Below are 21,668 nucleotides of genomic sequence, written 5' to 3'. Positions count from 1 at the left end.
GAGGTAGATTCTTACCTAAAATAAGTTTATTTTGGGCCAATTTAGAATTTCCTGTCTAAGAAATTTTGTTTGGAATTCACCTCTTTAATTTGGGATATCCATTTTGAATTTGGGATGAAAAAGGGGTTGGCCGAAAATGAAATGGAGAGATAAAGTGGAGGAGGCCCTAAGAGGAGCTGTCACAAATGAGAAGTGACCACTGTTATTATAGGGTTAGGTTAAACACAAAAAGGAGCTTTTACAATTTGAGTATTGACCAGTTATTATAAGGTCAGTGTTTCGCAAAGGAGATTTCTTTTTTTACTGTCGTGGCTTCTGAATAATTATCCTTTATTTTTTTCCCTCGTCCAATACACGAAGACACGTCATATCTGTGTTTTCCACAACAACAAAAAAATTTTTCCAGCGTTCATACATGAGTAGGTACATTTCCATTCTGAAAGGCGGGATCAGGCTCATGAGGCAATGTTGTTGTTGTTGTTAACGTTAATCAATGGGCATTTTTCAGATTTCGCAATAAATGCTTTCTATCGCATGCGCTACAAAATAAGTTTAACTTTGGACATTTTAAAAAATATTATCACCAACAGTGTATTGTGAAAAAAGCGCGGGTACAATGGGCTTTTTAGGGGACTAAATCGTACTGTGACTAAAAAAAACTCCAAACTATTAGAGAGACCAAATGTGGACTTTCAACGCAAGTGGTCTGGTTGTGCTGTTGCTCATTCTCACTATTGCCCACATCGTGAACAGTCAGACAATGAACTCCAAGCTGTTAGCAATGGCCAGAGAACGAATGAAAACATCGTCCACCCCCAGTCCCAGAACATACAAACCCACTCCATCCATCAGGGATCACATTAAGATAGTGGAGACCTTCCATAGATCCCTATTTGGAACTACGAAATATCACTAAACAGGACACAGTGATATTTTGCTCGAATTAATTAATAAAATTTGAATTCGGTTTTAAATATCACTGTGGTTCTTTGGTTTAAAAGTTTGTGTGGGTGGGAGAGCTTTTAAGTGTTGAGGGTTCCCTTTCTCCACTTTGACAAGGTAAGGATTTGGTATCTGAATTTGGTACTTCTATGGATTCCAATCATGATGACAGAAAGTGGCTTTTGGGGTAAAAAAGGGCATCTAAATCGAATAAGCTATGTTCCAGTTTATCCTAAACAGTTAGGATTCGTTCGTTCTGACTGACCTCCTCATTCTCTCCCATTATAAGACGATAAGAACTGCGTTGTTGCGGTTCCCCCTATCGCTCTATCGACCCTGTCCAAAAAAAAGACCCTCGGTCGAGATTGAACTCGCGCCCCCTAATTTACCTGACGAGCTTTTTGTCTTCATCACTCTGTTTGCACATTATAAAACGGATTACTGAGCTATTAGGTTTTTACCACTGTCTAACATCTAACTCCTCTGTGTTCAGTTGCTAAGGAAGAACCCAGAAAGGCGGCTCGGGTCAAGCGAGCGGGATGCTGAGGATGTGAAGAAACAAGCGTTCTTCCGACATATCCAATGGGAAGAACTACTCCACAGGAGAGTCAAGCCGCCTTTTGTACCTACAGTGGTGAGTTTAACAACAACTTTTTAATTACTTTCTCTTTCGTTAACTTTTTTTTCTTCTGCTTTTTTTTTTCATGAGAGTTATTTACAGAGGGAAATAACTTTTTAGTTACAACTAGCCGAAATCCGTCGCTTCGCTCCGGATTTCTGCTAGTAAATCCTTAAGGCATGGCCGTTCATGTCACTCATCGATTTAGTGGTCTTGCTCGGCGTAGCTTAACAAAAACGAACCGGAAAATAGCCTATAACCTTAACGGGAGTGCAAGCAATAAGTTGACAATGTTTCATAGCATTCGGATGAGCGGTTTGGCCAGGCATAAAGTTCGAACACACACACATTCATTTTTATATATTAGATAGCTACTCATTTTCCTCACGAGGCTAAGTGGGCCCGTCACGGAATCAATCATTTGCATGATTCAAATTTCTTGACCACTCCGGGAATCGAACCGGGGTCTCCCGCATGTATGGGAGCTGACACTTTATCAAACTAACCTGCATTTCCGCTGCTCTGTCATTTCAGACGGACGTAGGAGATGTGAGCAACTTTGACGAAGAGTTCACCTCTGAGAAGCCAGAACTGACCCCTCCCAAAGATCCACGCCCTCTGACTGATGATGAACAGAACCTGTTCAAGGACTTTACCTATATGGCTGATTGGTGCTAGCATCCCCCCCAATCTCTCTATCTTCCCCTCTCGGTAACCTGGGGTTGACTTGGACCAGCCACTCACAATCAAGTAGACCTGAAAGGTACGGCTGAAAAGGTCCGTAATTAAGGCCAAACTCCCACTCATCACACTTTTTGCATCTCATTAAAGCTCTACCAAAATGGAATAATAAATTGGAACTTTTTTTTTATCAAATTCCCTTTTTTAATGATAAAAATGAGATTCAATTGCAATTATAAAATTATTTCAAAACAAAAACTCAAATTTGAACTTGAAAGAAGAAAATGATTAACTCAAAGGGTGGAGAAGGAAGAGGGGAGGAAGAGAAGGAGGAGGAGGAGGAGGAGAAGGAAGAGAAGAAGGAGGATAATTACAAGGATGAGGAGGTTGAGAAGAAAGAAAGTTGCCAAGGAAATGAAGGATTGATTGGAGGTAAAAACGTGTCGGAAATTTTATGAATTATTTACTTACCTTGGCTTTGTGGGTTCTTTTACTTTTACGTATGTACCTCACTAAATTGACTTCAAATTTGTACCTACCTATACCTCGTGTCAATTAACAAGGTGAATAACGAGATAGGTAGACGGTACCTACTCTAAGGTTTATATTTTTGACAAGTTTGGTGTGTTTCAAATATTTATAATCATGTAAATACATACAAAATCGTCAAATACATATGTAGTTTCAAAAATGAAACACAATTTGGACGGACATAAATTTTACTGTTCAATTAATTTAGTTGAACATTTTCGTCTGTGTTGTTTTGTTCAAAATAAACGTGTTCGTATTTACATGTTCAGTTTGTACTTTGCAGTTAATTAGTTATTATAGGTATTTGACCAGACTTACCATTACCACCTACACCTAGGTTCCTTGTTCCCTAAACACCTAACCTATACTTAACTACCTCCTCTTTGAATCTGAGATGGTGTCTGATATTTACATAGTGATATATTTTGTAGTAAAATACTCGCATGCATTGCGTTGGTGGAGATGACATTTTGCACACAGATACCTAACGTAGACAGGTACCAGAATGTTAGGGATGGAGTTAATCTTATAAATCCCCATTTTCAGTAAAAGCAAGGAAAACAAAATTTGAAATAATATGACTCAAGGGATAACAATAATAATAAATGCTCTTAATATTTTACTTTACCACACACAAGGACATAAAAAAGAAGGAGAAAGCGGAGGAGGGAAAGAAGAAGGAGAAAGAGGAGGAGGAGAAAGAGGAGGAGGAGGAGGAGGAGGAGAAATTACTTTACCACACACAAGGACATAAAAAAGAAGGAGAAAGCGGAGGAGGGAAAGAAGAAGAAGAAGGAGGAGGAGAAGGAGAAAGAGGAGGAGGAGGAGGAGGAGGAGGAGGAGGAGGAGAAAGAGGACGAAAAGAAGTTATGGGATACTTTTAAGCCATGAGTTCCAATTAAAATCCAATTCGTTTTAAACTTGAGCTAAAATGGAAATTTTGCTACACCATAAGAACTTTCCGCCATACAAGGCTATAGAGTAGGTACCCCCAGAAGGATGATTATACTTTGAAACTTGAGATTTCGCAGTAGGTACCCGTCTACCCGTTAACCGAGAGACGAAAGTTGTAGAATTGTGACACAATTTTGAAATTCAGTGTCCTGTGAGTGTGAGACAAACTCGTGGTAAAGAAGACTTTTTTTTTTTTTTTTATAGGTTCGATAGAGCGATAGAGGGAACCGCAAAAACGAAGGTCTTATTGTCTTACAATGGGAGAGAAGGAGGAGGTCAGAACGAACGAACCCTAACTGCCCCAGGTGGGAACTGAATCCGCGACCCAACGCTAGGGATTGGACTTGTGCCCTCGATTAACATATTTTGAGAATTTTCAATCAAAAAAATGCCTCCTTTTTTGTATTTCCCTTCTTCTATTTTCCTTTTCCTTCAGGTTTTGATTGTCCAAGGAAAAGCTTCCAGAGCTATAATGCCTTTTTTACTTTCTATTACCTACTACAGTATAGCGGAGCTATACTAGTAATGAAAGTATTGCAATCGGTCCAAATTTTTTCTTTTAAATCCTTTTTACCTTCTGTTTTACTTTCCTTATCCTATAGGAAGGAAAGTAATGTAATCGGGTCAAATTTTCGATGGTCAGATTTTAATGCCAAAACAAGTTTTGAGGTCCCTAGAGCCTAAATCCAAAGTTTCAGCCATTGGTCCGTGTGTATGTGTCTGTCTGTCTGTAAACAAAATATCTCGAGAACGGTGCTAGAGACTTGAAATTTGGTATGTATCTTTCAAATGTGACAAGGATGCGACACGAAACTTTTGGTTAAGACCGGTGCAACGCTTGGCGGATGGAAAAAAAAATTAGTACACCGGATGGAAAAAAATAGTACTTACTCTACGCATGATAGCAATGGCTTCCAGGGATAGGAACCTAGGATATCTCACTTCGTCATTCACTATTGAGTCGAATACTTCTTCTTCATCATCACCAGGGAATGGAGACTGCAAATCAAAATACACAATAATTGTTAGTTAGTAAAGGAAGAACGTGTATTAATAGTAATACACTTTAGAGTGGAAGGTAAACCACCAGGTGATGTTATGCCTCGGGTATTGGCTATCCGAATACTTCTTCTTCATCATCACCAGGGAATGGAGACTGCAAATCAAAACACACAATAATTGTTAGTTAGTAAAGGAAGAACGTGTAATAGTAATACACTTTAGAGAGGAAGGTAAACCACTAGGCGAGGTTGTGCCTCGGGTATTGGCTATCACTTGAGCTTCATTATTATCAGTTATGCATGCCTCGCTGGTGTAGTGGTTAAGGACTTGGGGTCAATCCCAGCCGAAGCATGGAACTTTATCCTCCTTTATTTAAGAATTTGACCACATAATAATGGAGCTCTAAGGTGGTAGAGAACGGATCCGGCAATAACCTCGCCTAGTGGTTACCTTCCACTCAAGAGTCCATTATTATTATTAGTTCGAAAAGGACTCTTTATTAGTTCTAAAACTGGAACACAAGGAGAAAAAAAAAATGTCAAAATGTCTTACCTCTCCCACGAGCATCTCAAATATGAGCACTCCCAGCCCCCACCAGTCTACAGCTCGAGTATATGAGGTCTCAGTGAGTACCTCCGGCGCTAGGAACTCGGGAGTACCGCAGAATGTGCCTGTCCGGTCACCGAAGCCCATGCCCTCCTTACACAGACCGAAGTCAGCGATCTTCACGTAACCCTCCGTGTCATTTACAGTCAATTTGATTTCCTGGCTTGAGTTTACTTTGTAATTTTCTTGAACTTTTGCTTCGATTCTTTTGATCTCTTCCTTTGTGATATTGCTCTGAGGTCTTTTCAAGATTGTTATACCTTTGATGGTCATTGTGCTCATGGTTGTTCCTTCCTTACAATTCTACGAAGTGATCGATTTTTCCTTCAACATTGGACCTCCGTGTCCAGCAGGAGATTGTCCAGCTTTAGATCCCTGGGGAGGAGATTTAAAATGGTTAGGTAACTTTTAAGGATATACACAACACTTGGTAAAATACTCGAAGATGCCGTAGTTTCAACTCGATTTTGCCCAAGTTTCAACTCGATTTTGCATTTAGTTTTTCAGTTTATTTTCACCGCAAAAGCTCAAAAATGGAAGAATCTAAACCCAGTTTTATTCTCAGTAAAGCCTGAATATCCCAAAGAAAAATGTCCTTTGTTGTTGTTTACCACCGTCTGACTTACCTATAAATAATTCGACTCTCATGTAGATACTGTAGACCTAGCACCACACAGGCGGCATAGAATACTGCTCTAGGTTCCGAGAAGACATCCGCATGGATATGCATCATGAGGTCACCCCCTGCCGCATACTCCATTACGAAACATACGTGAGCCTGAAACAATACAGTAGGATTGAATTTGTCCTCGCCATTTCCCATGTTCAGACGGGATCGGCGTTTTTCGTCAGCCTCTCAATCAGCCCTAGCTAGGGTGATTGCCTTGGCCTGATGTTTGGTTTTTTTCTACAAAATGTTACGAGTGCCTGCCCTTCGCATTCAACCTTTGCTATTTCTTTAGCAATTGTTCTATTCAGATCTTTAGGGTTATAATTTTTCCCTTGACACTCTATTGCCAATGTTCTGCTTCCCCCTTTCTCACCTCAGTCTGGAAGCAGGCAAACAGGTTCACTAGGAAGGGATGCCTCATTGTGTTAGCCACCTCGAATATTCTCTTCTCAGACAGTAGAGACTCCACTTCATCCCTGGCAATAATGTCTCCCTTCTTCAGAGCCTTGATGGCGAAATACTCGCCTGTGTTTCGATACTGAGATAGGATCACCTGGAAACAATGAAAAAAAGGTTTGGTTAGGATGAAGTTTAAGTGAATAGGTGGTACTTACTTTATTTAAAGATTTTATTCAAAAATACTAGAGATAGAGCGATCAGTGTGTGAAATGTGAAATGTGAATGAGTGAATGGATCTCGTTCTTATAATATAAGATATACGATACTCTCCACCTTCTTTGCGTTGAAAAAAATAACTTAATTAATTTAGAAAAAATTTAAAAAAAAAAAAAAAAAAAACAAAAAAACAGCTAGTTTAGTTAGCTTGAAGGGTAACGCACCTGCTTTATAAGCACTAGGTCGCGGGTTCGTTTCCGTTTTCCGCGAGAATCGAACCCGTCTGTTAGAGGGCCTTAAAAGGCGGAAGAACCTCAATGTCTATTAGCTTGTGGACTAAAATAAAACAATGGAAATGGCATCTAAATTTAGATCTATTTATGTAGGTTAGATCAACAGGATTTAAAGCTAATAGGTGCCTTAATGTTCTGTCAATATTTCACACTGTCATACACATGTTCACAATATTAGTGACTTTGACATAGACAAGGTTATGTTACGCCTTAAAAGGGCGGAAGAACCTCAATGTCTATTAGCTTGTGGACTAAAATAAAACAATGGAAATGGCATCTAAATTAGATCTATTTATGTAGGTTAGATCAGCAGGATTTAAAGCTAATAGGTGCCTTAATGTTCTGTCAATATTTCACACTGTCATACACAAGTTCACAATATTAGTGACTTTGACATAGACAAGGTTATGTTATTGAAATATGGAAGTTATCCTCTTCAGTATATGAATTGAATAGGGTGTCTACCAAAATGGAAAAATAAAATTCCCTGACTTTTCTCATGTTATTGAAATATGGAAGTTATCCTCTTCAGTATATGAATTGAACAGGGTGTCTACCAAAATGGAAAAATAAAATTCCCTGACTTTTTTCGGTTTTCCAGTCCATTTTTCCCAAATTTCCAGACTACTTTTTCAAGATTTTCCACCCTATTTCCACTGCGTCACAACAGATTTTTTTTTTCTTCAAGTAATGTTCCCAAGCCTGTTCAACATTAATTCTCCAATCTTTTTTCATCCCACTAGGCCCTTAAGTCCTCCATTTGCACATGAAATAACTGCGCCGCATTTTTTTTTCTTTTTTTTTGTAATTTTTCGGTCTACACATTCACACATCCTGGGGGATGAAGGTTAACACGAAAAGAATGAGTAACAGCGCCGCAGGCAAAAATTGTGAGCTATACAATCTACAGAAACTAAAATTTATAGGACCGGCCGCAGGCGAAAATTTTGGTTTCATCAATTATTTGCGGTAAAAAAAAGCTTAAAAAAATCTGCGTTTGCCTGAGATCGAACCCATAACTGCGAATATCGCGAACAAACCGCGAATACCGCGAACAATCCGCGAATACCGCGAACAATCCGCGAATACCACGAACAATCCGCGAATACCGCGAACAAATCGTGGATACCGCGAACAATCCGCGAATAATCCGCGAATACCGCGAACAATCCGCGAATACCGCGAACAATCCGCGAATACCGCGAACAAACCGCGGATACCGCGAACAAACCGCAAATGGGTGACTTATCACAAAAGAATCGATGAGGACCTTCCACTTATGAAAATGAAGGGGAAATGAGTAAATTAAGTCCAAACTTCAAACCTATGGTCAAAATGTAGGAGAATCCTCCCCTCAACCCCCTACATTTCCCCTGACCCCCTACATGGTTTTTGGTAGTAGGGGGTCAAGGGGAGGTTTCTTCAGACCTAGATTTTTGTCAGAGCTCATTCTCTTTTCTGCTTTCAGACTGGAAGGTTCTCTCTGCTCTCTCTCTCCTCTCTGTGATCTCTCCAAATATTTCAACATGATTTTTTTTTTTCAACAAGAGTTTCCATTAGAGTATTTAAGATGACCAAGGAGTCTTTCCTATGTAACTTTTCACGAGAAATCAATCGGTGTACATGTAAGGGTTCTAGGAATGATGGTTCACGAAATATGCGCTTGTAACAAGCCAAAATCAAAAAATTTCGAAAGTTATATCCACTTTTTTTTACACCAATAATTTACGACATACAGCCTGATTTCCTCAAATTTGTCATCAAAAATTTTGTCAAAAGAGAACGAATGTGCCATCAAATTCATATTTGAAATATTCAGGTACCACTGTAAGTAAGGTATTAATTAACATTACTAAGTACTGGTGTACTGATGTGTCAACATTACCTATCATTTCAGAATTTCGATGGCAAACATTTCACCAGCTTACACATATTTAAAAAAAGCACTTCATTTAAAAAAAAAAAAAAACCTAAGGAGGTAGAAAGAACATCATAAAAAAAAGTTCATAAGAAAATCATTCAAATGACTATTTATTGGAAGAAGTCATAATAATTCGATTCGAAAAAACCATTATTCGAAGAAGTCATAAAGTTCATAAGAAAATCATTCAAATGACTATTTATTGGAAGAAGTCATAATAATTCGATTCGAAAAAACCATTATTCAAAGAAGTCATAAAAAGACCCGGGTACCATACGGGCCATGATATCACCAGAACCATAAAGTTCCAAATATATCACTACAGAATCTTCATGGAGTGTGTGAGTGCTTCCTACATGATATCACCAGGACCATAAAGTTCCAAATATATCACTACAGAATCTTCATGGAGTGTGTGAGTGCTTCCTACATGTTTCTCTGATGTTTGTCTGATGACCTCTAATCTTCCCAGTGGCGGAAATAGAACTGAACTTCTTTCTTTTTCTGTTTGTCTAAAAGTTCTGCCTAAAGCACATTTCAAAGATTTCTTTCAGCGTGAACGACCTACTGCCCGTAGAGTTAAAGCGCTTTAAAGGAAAAAAAAATTCCCAGTGGCGGAAATAGAACTGAACTTCTTTCTTTTTCTGTTTGTCTAAAAGTTCTGCCTAAAGCAAACTTCAAAGATTTCTCTAAACGTTTGCCAAAAGCAAGATTTTTCTGGTTGTCTAAAAGTTCTGGCTAAAGCAACCGTCAAAGACTTCTCACTGATGTATAAAGCAGAACACCTATACATTGTTGTGAGAAAGAAGTATTGGAATCCAAATTTTTAAAATGGTGAAAGTTTTCCCCTCTTCTGGTACTAAAAAGGGGACCTATTTGTTTGTTATCTTTGGGCAATTAGGAAGCAACCAAAAATAGATCTATAAGATGCAGATATTCAAAGATGTCAAAGTACCTACTCTGTTGTGAACGTCACTTTGACCGGAAATGCATAGGATGAGACTTATAAATCTTGTAATATCTAACTATACACTTAATCTATGTGGATTGTGGACAGAATCAATTTCAATGTCTATTCTTGTGCTAAATGGGTTTGAATTTTTCTCCTAAAGATGACGGAGGCACCTCTAAATCGGGACACATTCAATACTTACTCATCTAGGAGGACCTTTTCAGCCGTCCCTGTCAGGTCTACCTTATAGTGTGTGCCCATCAGGTATCCATCTAAAGGAAAGGAAGGAATTTTAATTGTGTTAAGCATAAATGCTTGTCACAGATGTCGGTTCCTCGCTTAATATACTACGCTAAATTTTGTGACTTGATTTGGACTCGAACCACCAACCTCCAGATTCAAAGTCTACCGTTTTATCTTTGTTGTTGTTGTCGACACTTCAATCTTCCTCCTCCAATCCAAGGAAAGCAGCCACCTCCAGGAGGTTTGTCCAGAATGCCGAGGGATCTAATGTGGTGGGGTTGGCTGGACATTCGAAGAGGTTATGAGGCAATATGTAAAATTAATCTAGCAACCGCCAAAGGCACACTCCATTTGTCAAGGGTCTAGGTTTTCCTTGCTCTTGGGATCGAGGAGGTTTGTCCAGAATGCCGAGGGATCTAATGTGGTGGGGTTGGCTGGACATTCGAAGAGGTTATGAGGCAATATGTAAAATTAATGTAGCAACCGCCAAAGGCACACTCCATTTGTCAAGGGTCTAGGTTTTCCTTGCCCTTGGGATCAATTTAATTTGAACTGGTTAAATAACATCGGCACAAGAGCAGTCATACTAGTTCAACAGTGTTACCATTAACACAAGAATAGTCGAAATACATCCGTTGAAATATTACCGTTCAAACGGTTTGTTAAGTATGCTTGAACGTGTGAGGCGGGCATTAGCTGCGCAACATGGACATGTTAAATTCTCAATTTAAAATGTATTCAACATAACACGGTTTTTATACCACGTGATTTTATCAGCTGTGATTAAAATTGACAACAATAGACATACAAAACGCAGAACAATAACACAGTGAGTGTACTTCATCAAGCTAAAGACGTTGATTTAGAGTTGTCTTACTTTACAGTAAATATTCTACCTACGAGTATTTATTAAAATTTACATAACTTTAAAACTGACATTTACTCATTTTATTTAAATAGATAATTTCAGAGTGATGTTTTGGAACTACGAAATATCACTAAACAGGACACAGTGATATTTTGCTCGAATTAATTAATAAAATTTGAATTCGGTTTTAAATATCACTGTGGTTCTTCGGTTTAAAAGTTTGTGTGGGTGGGAGAGCTTTTAAGAGTTGAGGGTTCCCTTTCTCCTCTTTGACAAGGTAAGGATTTGGTATCTGAATTTGGTACTTCTATGGATTCCAATCATGATGACAGAAAGTGGCTTTTGGGGTAAAAAAGGGCATCTAAATCGAATAAGCTATGTTCCAGGTCCTAAAGGACAACCATTTCATGCAAACTCTTGTACTGTTTACATTGTGAAAATAAAGTGAAGAATGGATCCACTCGTTTTTGCGTGAACCATTTCAATTCAAATTGGACTGGAACACATCACATGCCTTCAGGCAAACTCCATTTGTCAAGGGTCTAGGTTTTCCTCGCCCTTGGGATCAAATTAATTTGAAGAAACCATTTACTGATGAAAATTTTTAATGAAACAATAAGTTGAAAATGGAGTTTTGTCGCACTCTATCCCTTCTGAGTCACCTCTGTCTGGTCGGAATTCTCGGGAAGGAAAACTTCGAATGTGGTGAAATCGAGAGATTTCGCAACGAGCTGTCTTCGGTTCCGCCCACCTATGATTTCGTCTGGAAGGTAACGGCCACCAGTCCGCCCACCAAGAGTCCCGAGGCGGGCACCAAGGAACGTGGTATCATTATGGACGCCCTACACCACACGATGATGGACTACGAGTACCGACAGATGTGGATGTCGCTCATGAGACACAACTACACCCTGTTCATGAGTGAACTGAAGGAGAAAGGTCACACGGTGTTCATCAAACCCAAGTACAAGAAGAGGGACGACACGTTTGAAGGTAATTGCTGTCTTTGGGCCAACCACTTACTCTCAGGTAGAACTGACAGGTACACCTGAACAGGTCTGCCTGTCAGTTCTACCTGATAGTTTGTGTGCTCATCAGGTATCAGGTAGACCTTTTCAGCGGTACCTGTCAGGGCTACCTGCGAGTGAGTGGCTGGCCTTAATTTAAGTGACATGCTCCTCCACCCAACCACTCACTCCTTTATTCTAGGCAATCGAAAAGAAGCACCAATTTGAGTTCAAACGAAACTATCTTCAATCCTGATATGTAGATATTAGATAATGTGTAGGTATTAGGAGGAAAAAAGGTCAATTTAGTGATCAAGATCGTTCAATGGAGGGATGTAATAAGGTCGGCACAGGACTCACACATGTGCCTAAGATGCTGTCGGAGTAAGTGAGTGAGTTTATAGGTATTAGGTAGTGTAGGTACAGTAAATCTTTCAGTGATTTTGCTATACAGTACCTTTTCTCTAATTGGCGCGAAATATCACTAAACAGGACACAGTGATATTTTGCTCGAATTAATTAATAAAATTTGAATTCGGTTTTAAATATCACTGTGGTTCTTTGGTTTAAAAGTTTGTGTGGGTGGGAGAGCTTTTAAGTGTTGAGGGTTCCCTTTCTCCACTTTGACAAGGTAAGGATTTGGTATCTGAATTTGGTACTTCTATGGATTCCAATCATGATGACAGAAAGTGGCTTTTGGGGTAAAAAGGGCATCTAAATCGAATAAACTATGTTCCAAGTCCTAAAGGACAACCATTTCATGCAAACTCTTGTACTGTTTACATTGTGAAAATAAAGTGAAGAATGGATCCACTCGTTTTTGCGTGAACCATTTCAATTCAAATTGGACTGGAACACATCACATGCCTTCAGGCAAACTCCATTTGTCAAGGGTCTAGGTTTTCCTCGCCCTTGGGATCAAATTAATTTGAAGAAACCATTTACTGATGAAAATTTTTAATGAAACAATAAGTTGAAAATGGAGTTTTGTCGCACTCTATCCCTTCTGAGTCACCTCTGTCTGGTCGGAATTCTCGGGAAGGAAAACTTCGAATGTGGTGAAATCGAGAGATTTCGCAACGAGCTGTCTTCGGTTCCGCCCACCTATGATTTCGTCTGGAAGGTAACGGCCACCAGTCCGCCCACCAAGAGTCCCGAGGCGGGCACCAAGGAACGTGGTATCATTATGGACGCCCTACACCACACGATGATGGACTACGAGTACCGACAGATGTGGATGTCGCTCATGAGACACAACTACACCCTGTTCATGAGTGAACTGAAGGAGAAAGGTCACACGGTGTTCATCAAACCCAAGTACAAGAAGAGGGACGACACGTTTGAAGGTAATTGCTGTCTTTGGGCCAACCACTTACTCTCAGGTAGAACTGACAGGTACACCTGAATAGGTCCGCCTGTCAGGTCTACCTGATAGTTTGTGTGCTCATCAGGTATCAGGTAGACCTTTTCAGCCGTACCTGTCAGGTCTACCTGAGAGTGAGTGGCTGGCCTTAATTTAAGTGACATGGTCCTCCACCCAACCACTCACTCCTTTATTCTAGGCAATCGAAAAGAAGCACCAATTTGAGTTCAAACGAAATTATCTTCAATCCTGATTAGATAATGTGTAGGTATTAGGAGGAAAAGGTCAATGTAGTGATCAAGATCGAGTTCAATGGAGGGATGTAATAAGGTCGGCACAGAACTCACACATGTGCCTAAGATGCCATCGGAGTAAGTGAGTGAGTTTATAGGTATTAGGTAGTGTAGGTACAGTAAATCTTTCAGTGATTTCGCTATACAGTACCTTTTCTTTAATTGGCCATTGATTTTCAGGCGAGAAAGGCGTACGCCGCTGGAAGTTCCTGATCCAGTATTTCGAAAACATGAACTTTGCTGATTTCGAGCGCATCCTCAGTCTGTTCGATTACGAGCGCCATCAATACGAGAGAATCACGATGACTACGTTCTCTTCGCCTCCCCTACCCGAAGGCTACTGGGATAGGACGGATCCCACGTTTTGGCATCGCTACACAGAGAATGAAGATGAGATGCCCATCGACCCGTGGAAGTATACCTTGCCCGAGTCGTATCTGACCAACTTGCACATGGTCAATCCACGCATGTTTACCACGCCTGACAAATGAACATGGAGTGACTAAACTGCCAGAATGAGGCTGAAATGTCTCTTCGTTAAATGAGGGAAATAGGGAAAGGAGTAGACAGCTCGAATAGGGAGGTGTAGCCTGTAGATTCGTCTAGGAAATTGCAAATTCAAAGAATCGATTAGATCTTGGAAAACTCATGTTTTGTCATCTACGTATAATAATAACTAATGTTGTTGTCTTTTTCTAGTAAAAAGGAGTTCACATTCAGAGATTTTTATAAAAGATTATCCCGAGAAGGGGTTGGCCGAAAATGAAATGGAGAGATAAAGTGGAGGAGGCCCTAAGAGGAGCTGTCACAAATGAGAAGTGACCACTGTTATTACAGGGTTAGGTTAAACACAAAAAGGAGCTTTTACAATTTGAGTATTGACCAGTTATTTACCGTCGTGGCTTCTGAATAATTATCCTTTATTTTTTCCCTCCTCCAATACACGAAGACACGTCATATCTGTGTTTTCCACAACAACAAATTTCCGAAGTTTAGATCAATTTACCTCTTGACAGTTCAAAAGTTTAGTTAATTTTCTTGAACGTGGGAATTATTGAGAGTCGAGAGCGTCAAAGGAATTGGTCTTGTGTTCCTTCACGAGATGTAGATGGGGTTTGATGGCTTTTTGATTAAAAATTAAATAAAATAGGGCTGATGATTTGAAACACGAAAGCCGTGTTTCATGAGCCGAAAACAATAGCTATAAGCGGCTCATTGTATATTGCATGCCTATAAATTCCTTCTGTATTATTATAAGATGACTACGAAGAGACAATAGTAAAACATAAAAGCACCAGAAAGTAGTAACCCGTTGAAAACTGAAATGTATAATTCGAATGAACAAAACATTGCTGATATTTCAATTTAAATTCCAGAATACTAATCTTCAAATCAAATTGATAGGTAGACATCAAACATTTGTAGTGTTTTGCTAAAAACCTTCATTTTTTTTTAGTGTTCAAATTACGTCCATTTAAAATTTTACATCTCCTAATTTGAATTTTCAAACATACATGATCCATTACGCCTAAAAATTTTCAGTTTTGATATTGAGTGGGTATTTGTCTTTAAGAAGAAAACACAAAAAATAACTACAGCGTACTGTTGCCGTGTCATCAGCATCTTTATGAGAGATCACATAATGTATTTTTATCCACAAATCAAACATGTTAAGTTATGAAAGAAGAATCAAGATTTCAGTAAGGAGTTGGGGCAGTTCTGACACTGCAAACATTGACTTTCATTTCAGACAAAAAATATACATTTATAAAACGACATGAGAAAACTCCAGATGAATTTGAAGGCGAGGATGGAACATTCCGCTTCCTTTGTATGGTGGACTTCCTCCGAAATTTGGCGAGTAAAAAAGAATTTCTCATCTTCTTGGAATCGCTTAAAGAAAGGGTAGATTCGTTTCCAGTCAAGTCCACGTTGAGTATGGCACAGCGAAATGTTAGTCTATACCAAGCGTACAACATGATGTTTGTTCAGTTGGCATACACATTGCGAGATCCTGAATACAGACACAGGTGGATGTCTTCCAATATGAAAGGTTTCAGTGATTTCCTGAGAGATCTGGAGGAGTTTGGTACCACGTGGTTCATCCGACCGATGCCCGAAGATGACACATTCCATGGAGAAAAAGGAACAATGTTCTGGAATAATATTGTGACTTTTATGAAATACAGTCAACAAGCCGGCTTTGAAGCTCTCCTCAAGAAAATTGACTCCTTGCCAGATAAATGGGAACTCAAAGACATCATTGATATAAATTTGCCAGATATAGGGAATATTATAAAAGGGTGTGACAAAACCGGCACCTTAACACCTATCAACTTTGACCTGTATACAATAAGAACTGCCCCGATGGGCAGGTCAACTTCCACATATGATGTTGATAAATAAAACCTTATCCAAATTTAGTAGGGTTAGGAGAATATTGGACTGAAGTGTGTTTATTTGTTTGTGTTATTGTTCTATGTGAAAATTAACAAAAGAAAAATAATATAATATTTAAAGATTATTACTCAACAAGACTTATTATTTGAAAACTTTTTTGTATTTCTCTTCCTATTATCATTTTTCAATCAGGGGAAAGATTAACAGACGCACTTACATATCTCGCACTTCTCTGCTTGACTTTCAGGTAAGTACGGCGGAAACTTTCTAAAGCGCCAACCAAACGACCTATTTGACGGTCCAGACGCGGACTATTGCTGGCGGGAATTGTATAGATTTCTCGAGGATATTGGCACAGTTGAGAAATTTTGCGAATTTCTACAATCAACGAGATGGCAAGAGCCGTTGCAAATAAGAGTGCCAACCTCGGCAGAAGAAAGGTCGGGTTTAGCTAACACATACTACTTGATGGTAATGCAGTTCGTATTATCATGGAAAGATCCCAAGTATCAGAAGCGATGGGTGACGTCATTGCAGAAAGGCTATGACCAGTTCCTCCATGATTTGGAAACCTACGGCTCCGATTATTTTATTAAAATTCACCAAGAGGACAAGTCTCTTACTGGTATTACCGGTAGCCTTTACTGGCAAGCAGTTAGAGGATTCTTGAAACACATTCGATACGAAGGGTTTCTTAAATTGTTTTATAAAATAACCAAGATGGAAAAAATGCTTCGTGTTGAAGATTTGATTTCTCATCTGAAATCTTATCCTTCTCTTGAGAATCTTGATCATACGTTATTTCCAAAAGCGTGGCGTAAATAATACGTTTTCATTAATAAGATCAAGGTACGAGGTTCACTTGAAGTGTGTTTTGCGTGTGAAAGTGTAATGCTTGTAATTCAAGGAATTTTATCTTCTACTGGACAAAAACTTCAAATAAAATGTGCAACAAAATAATAGAGCAGGTACTGCTGAGTACATCAAGTGAGCTTCTTCGAAAACTTTAAAAAATGTAACATACAAGGTGATTGTTCATTTCAGATAAGCACAGGTTCATTAAGAAAGCGGCCAATGATACGACATTTGAGGGGAAGGAGGGTGAGACGATGTGGGAGTTCATGATAGGCTATCTGGAACATTTGGGAAGCAAACAAAAGTTCATCTCATTTGTAACGGAGGCTCTGGCTGTCACAGTTCCCAAAATGACCACAGTACTAACCACTCTACCTACTTTATCACCTGACTTGGAAAAAACCGTTGTTTACATCTACGAAATGTTAATTCCTACGTTTAGAAATCCTGAATATCGACAAAGATGGCTTGACTCAAACCGAAAAGGTTACGACACATTCATCAAGGAACTAATAGATCTAGGCCCAAAACACTTTTTATACATGGGCGAAAAGGCGGACATCTTGAAAGCAACGCAAGCAGGGGCCATATGGGAAGCTATTGCAAACTTGTTTAAAACTCTACAACAAACGGGATTCGAAGATTTTCTCGATAGAATGGACAAGCTACCTGAAAATTACAAGTACAGTGATATACTCATGAGAGAACCTGCGTTTAATAGAACAACTGGCAACTGAGAGAGGCGTTCAACAAGCAAACACACATCTCGTCGGAATAGGTTACAGTTGGCTCAAAAAATCATACTTCTATAATTCATTGTTTTTCATTTAGATGAAAACTTGAAATAATAAACTGGTACTACGACAAAGATAATTTAAGAGATCTAATAAAGTATTCCCTATGAAAACTTGAAATAATAAACTGGTACTACGACAAAGATAATCTAAGAGATCTAATAAAGTATTCCCTATACTAGTTTAGCGTAACCACCATAACTGTTTTAAATATTTTGAAATAAAGTGAACTTCTGTTTGATGTCCAAATGTAAAACCGCATTGGACACACAGAAAGTTTATTCCTTGTTTGCGTTTATTTTCTTTTCAGAGAAAATCGCTCACTTCTTCAGACGCTTTTACGAAGACCCACTGTTTGGCGGCGACTTTGGTGATGATGATTTCAGAATGATGATATCATTTTTATCACAGCTTGGGACTAAAGAGACGTTCATAAAATATGCACGTGAAATAACAACCAATCCTTACACAGGCAAATGTGATTTTTTCATCAAAAAACCCACTGCTAGTGAAGAATCTCGAAACGCTACCAAGGCTTACAACATTATGCAAATTCACTTCGCGCTTGCTTTACGAAATCCGACTTTAAAACAATTTTGGGTGAATGCATTTCAAGGAGGCATTGATAACCTATTGAAAGAAATGAAAGAAAAGGGACCCAGATATTTCTTCACACATGTTAAAGGCGATAAAACACTGGAAGGAGCGAAGGGTGGACTGTTTTATGATGCTGTCATGGGCTATATCAAATATATAGGACAAAAAGGATTTAGTAAACTACTTCAAAAAGCTGAAAATCTTCCTCCGAAAATGACTGGCGAAGAATTGGTCAGGGAGAAATTGCTTGATATTAGTAGTGAGGAACAATTTACGAGGGAGCCTACTACTAAATATAAATGGTCACCTCAGTTCCATACTTGATTAGAATACCTCGATGTGTATGCCTAACAAAGTTTTGCTATCCCTTTTAACCTTAAAACATTTGTGTAATTTTACAATAGATATTATTTTTCATCTGACCATTTGTGTGTAAATTGTATTTTTCTTTTTTATTGCTCCGCAAATGTATAAATAGGGCCCACATTAGTATTAGGATAGGAGTAACGCAAAATCTACCTGTTTTCTGAATGAGAACAAATGATTGAGCTCATGTAAATTTGTTTACTTTCAGATAAATATTACTGGTTTAAACGGTTTGACAACGACGACATGTTTGAAGGCGACAGAGGGGAGGCTCTGTATCAATTCGCCATCAAATACTTGACTCAAATTGGAAGTGTAAAACACTTCGAAGAAGTGCTATTAAATAAGGTTCGACCTAAACGTGGCGAACGATTCGATCTAAGAATTCGAAAACCGACGGAGAGCGAAGAGGCTAGGAACGACACTGCCTCATACAAGACAATGCAAATATACCTTGCTATGTCATTAGGAAGACCAGATATCAGAGCCAAATGGTTAAGCTGTATAGACAGAGGCGGTTATGACAATTTACTCAAAGAATTGGAGGTTCAGGGACCGAAACCGTTCATCCCTGAGGACAAAGATATGGAAATTAAAGGCGCCCGAGGTGGTATATTTTGGGAAGGGGTCATTGGCTATTTAAAATTCATAGGACAGGCGGGTTTCAACTTGTTGCTTGCTAAAATTAATGCCATACCACAAGGAATGCAAGCCGATGAAATGGTTAGACAAAAGTTACTTGATATTGAAAACACCAGTTGATTTCGAGTGCATTTCAATTTTTCAATTCACATTATCTACATTAGAGCATGTATAACTAACTCTATTACTAAATTATATTATTGTTGTTTTTCTTAAAAATTAAACGTCTCGTCTCTTCAAAAATAAAGACTTTTAAAAAATCTGCATAATTTATTTATTTCAATACATATTCGTCCTTCTTACTTACTCATGAGTTTAAATATTATGGATACACCATATTCTACATATACATCAAATATCAACCGAAATATCATCTTCAACAGAACTTGATACCTCATTTGATTCGCGCCTCTTCTATGATGAGAAAGTTCGGCGCCAGGAAGTTCATGAAGAAAGCGTCCTATAACGATGGCACGTTTGAAGGTAAGTGTTCATAACATCGCATACGATAGGTAGTTTAGTTATAGGTGGAGGGATGAGCAAACGATTGATATCACAGTGATGAGATCACCTCACAACGAAAAAATTAAATACATAGATGAAGTAAAATAAGACACATGAAACTTCCACTTCTTTTTGGCAAACTATACATACTTTTGTGACGATGCAATTTTCCAGGAACCAAAGGGAAGCGGCTGTGGAATTTCACCATTGAATACTTTGAACGAATGAACAAAACCGACTTCCTCCGATGAAAACTTGAAATAATAAACTGGTACTACGACAAAGATAATCTAAGAGATCTAATAAAGTATTCCCTATACTAGTTTAGCGTAACCATCGTAACTGTTTTAAATATTTTGAAATAAATTGAACTTCTGTTTGATGTCCAAATGTAAAACCGCATTGGACACACAGAAAGTTTATTCCTTGTTTGCGTTTATTTTCTTTTCAGAGAAAATCGCTCACTTCTTCAGACGCTTTTACGAAGACCCACTGTTTGGCGGCGACTTTGGTGATGATGATTTCAGAATGATGATATCATTTTTATCACAGCTTGGGACTAAAGAGACGTTCATAAAATATGCACGTGAAATAACAACCAATCCTTACACAGGCAAATGTGATTTTTTCATCAAAAAACCCACTGCTAGTGAAGAATCTCGAAACGCTACCAAGGCTTACAACATTATGCAAATTCACTTCGCGCTTGCTTTACGAAATCCGACTTTAAAACAATTTTGGGTGAATGCATTTCAAGGAGGCATTGATAACCTATTGAAAGAAATGAAAGAAAAGGGACCCAGATATTTCTTCACACATGTTAAAGGCGATAAAACACTGGAAGGAGCGAAGGGTGGACTGTTTTATGATGCTGTCATGGGCTATATCAAATATATAGGACAAAAAGGATTTAGTAAACTACTTCAAAAAGCTGAAAATCTTCCTCCGAAAATGACTGGCGAAGAATTGGTCAGGGAGAAATTGCTTGATATTAGTAGTGAGGAACAATTTACGAGGGAGCCTACTACAAGATATAAATGGTCACCTCAGTTCCATACTTGATTAGAATACCTCGATGTGTATGCCTAACAAAGTTTTGCTATCCCTTTTAACCTTAAAACATTTGTGTAATTTTACAATAGATATTATTTTTCATCTGACCATTTGTGTGTAAATTGTATTTTTCTTTTATTGCTCCGCAAATGTATAAATAGGGCCTACATTAGTATTAGGGTAGGTGTAACGCAAAATCTACCTGGTGGGATGAACGTTGAAGACCAATATTATCTTTTCACTTCTCTACAAAATAGCACCAAGGGAAAATTTTTCCAGCGTTCATACATGAGTAGGTACATTTCCATTCTGAAAGGCGGGATCAGGCTCATGAGGCAATGTTGTTGTTGTCTTCCTCCGAATGATCGAAGTATTCAAGCGGGAAGACGATCGAACCCGGGAGCCCACGCCTACGCGCTACGCCACTATGCCCCTGCCTGAGGGTTACTGGGAGAAAGCCAACCCTGAATACTGGGCCGCGTACACGGAACCAACTGGGTTGAACCCGTGGCGTAACACAATCCCGTACGACGAATGGCATGATATCAACTACGACTACATTTGGCCCAAGGATGTCTACGTGTACCCGTACTTTCTGGATGGAAGGGTTAAGGAATGGATTACGCGGGCCGAGTGGAAATCCACGCCTAGGCCGGGACAAGAACCCCGACCCCTCGCCAAGAGAAGCTACAACATATGCGACATGTGGAAAATGGACTTGGGCTTTGGAATGAGATATTATACATCGCCTAATTATTATTACTAGCACATATCTGAGCCATACTACCAGAATCAAAAAGCATGCTTCAAAAATTATTTATCGACTGATTTTTACAATAAGTTCTACAAAATATAAAGATCAAATTTTTAGTTGAAAACCATATAAGTTCTTCTCAA

At 38.8% G+C, this 21,668-nt stretch overlaps 3 protein-coding genes across 9 annotated transcripts in view; 2 read left to right on the top strand and 1 right to left on the bottom strand.

The window, feature by feature from the left end:
- Nucleotides 1-21,668, bottom strand: part of LOC103516971 (serine/threonine-protein kinase N-like) — a 46,144-nt gene that overhangs the window by 4,958 nt on the left and 19,518 nt on the right. The window lies entirely within an intron of this gene.
- LOC103516966 lies at nt 931-14,299 on the top strand. 7 transcript variants are annotated; one of them, XM_026829225.1, is made up of 4 exons: nt 10,219-10,270; nt 10,423-10,912; nt 11,343-11,890; nt 13,741-14,299. In XM_026829225.1, the coding sequence occupies exons 3-4, from the start codon at nt 11,524-11,526 to the stop codon at nt 14,049-14,051; spliced, it is 678 nt and encodes a 225-aa protein (XP_026685026.1). In that variant the 5' UTR covers nt 10,219-10,270; nt 10,423-10,912; nt 11,343-11,523; the 3' UTR covers nt 14,052-14,299. The 7 variants fall into 7 exon arrangements, with proteins under 7 accessions (XP_026685027.1, XP_026685026.1, XP_017302765.1 ...); XM_017447276.1 differs by having other exon boundaries at nt 11,284-11,890; XM_026829224.1 differs by having other exon boundaries at nt 10,423-11,174.
- LOC113470644 lies at nt 19,644-21,613 on the top strand. The gene is made up of 3 exons (XM_026829227.1): nt 19,644-19,697; nt 19,893-19,960; nt 21,127-21,613. The coding sequence occupies exons 1-3, from the start codon at nt 19,661-19,663 to the stop codon at nt 21,535-21,537; spliced, it is 516 nt and encodes a 171-aa protein (XP_026685028.1). The 5' UTR covers nt 19,644-19,660; the 3' UTR covers nt 21,538-21,613.

This window comes from Diaphorina citri, unplaced genomic scaffold, assembly GCF_000475195.1.
Source record: "Diaphorina citri unplaced genomic scaffold, Diaci psyllid genome assembly version 1.1 scaffold1712, whole genome shotgun sequence".
In the NCBI taxonomy this organism is placed as follows: Eukaryota; Metazoa; Arthropoda; class Insecta; order Hemiptera; family Psyllidae; genus Diaphorina; species Diaphorina citri.
The sequence above is the reverse complement of the archived record's forward strand: the minus strand, read 5'-3'. Positions and strand labels throughout refer to the sequence as shown.

Coding starts and splice junctions, on each gene's coding strand:
- LOC103516966 (XM_026829226.1), top strand. CDS start 11,524: ATGGAGTTTTGTCGCACTCTATCCCTTCTGAGTCACCTCTGTCTGGTC. Junction 11,891..13,740: donor GAGGGACGACACGTTTGAAG/GTAATTGCTGTC, acceptor ATTGATTTTCAG/GCGAGAAAGGCGTACGCCGC.
- LOC113470644 (XM_026829227.1), top strand. CDS start 19,661: ATGAAGAAAGCGTCCTATAACGATGGCACGTTTGAAG. Junction 19,698..19,892: donor TAACGATGGCACGTTTGAAG/GTAAGTGTTCAT, acceptor GCAATTTTCCAG/GAACCAAAGGGAAGCGGCTG. Junction 19,961..21,126: donor GAATGAACAAAACCGACTTC/CTCCGATGAAAA, acceptor GTTGTTGTCTTC/CTCCGAATGATCGAAGTATT.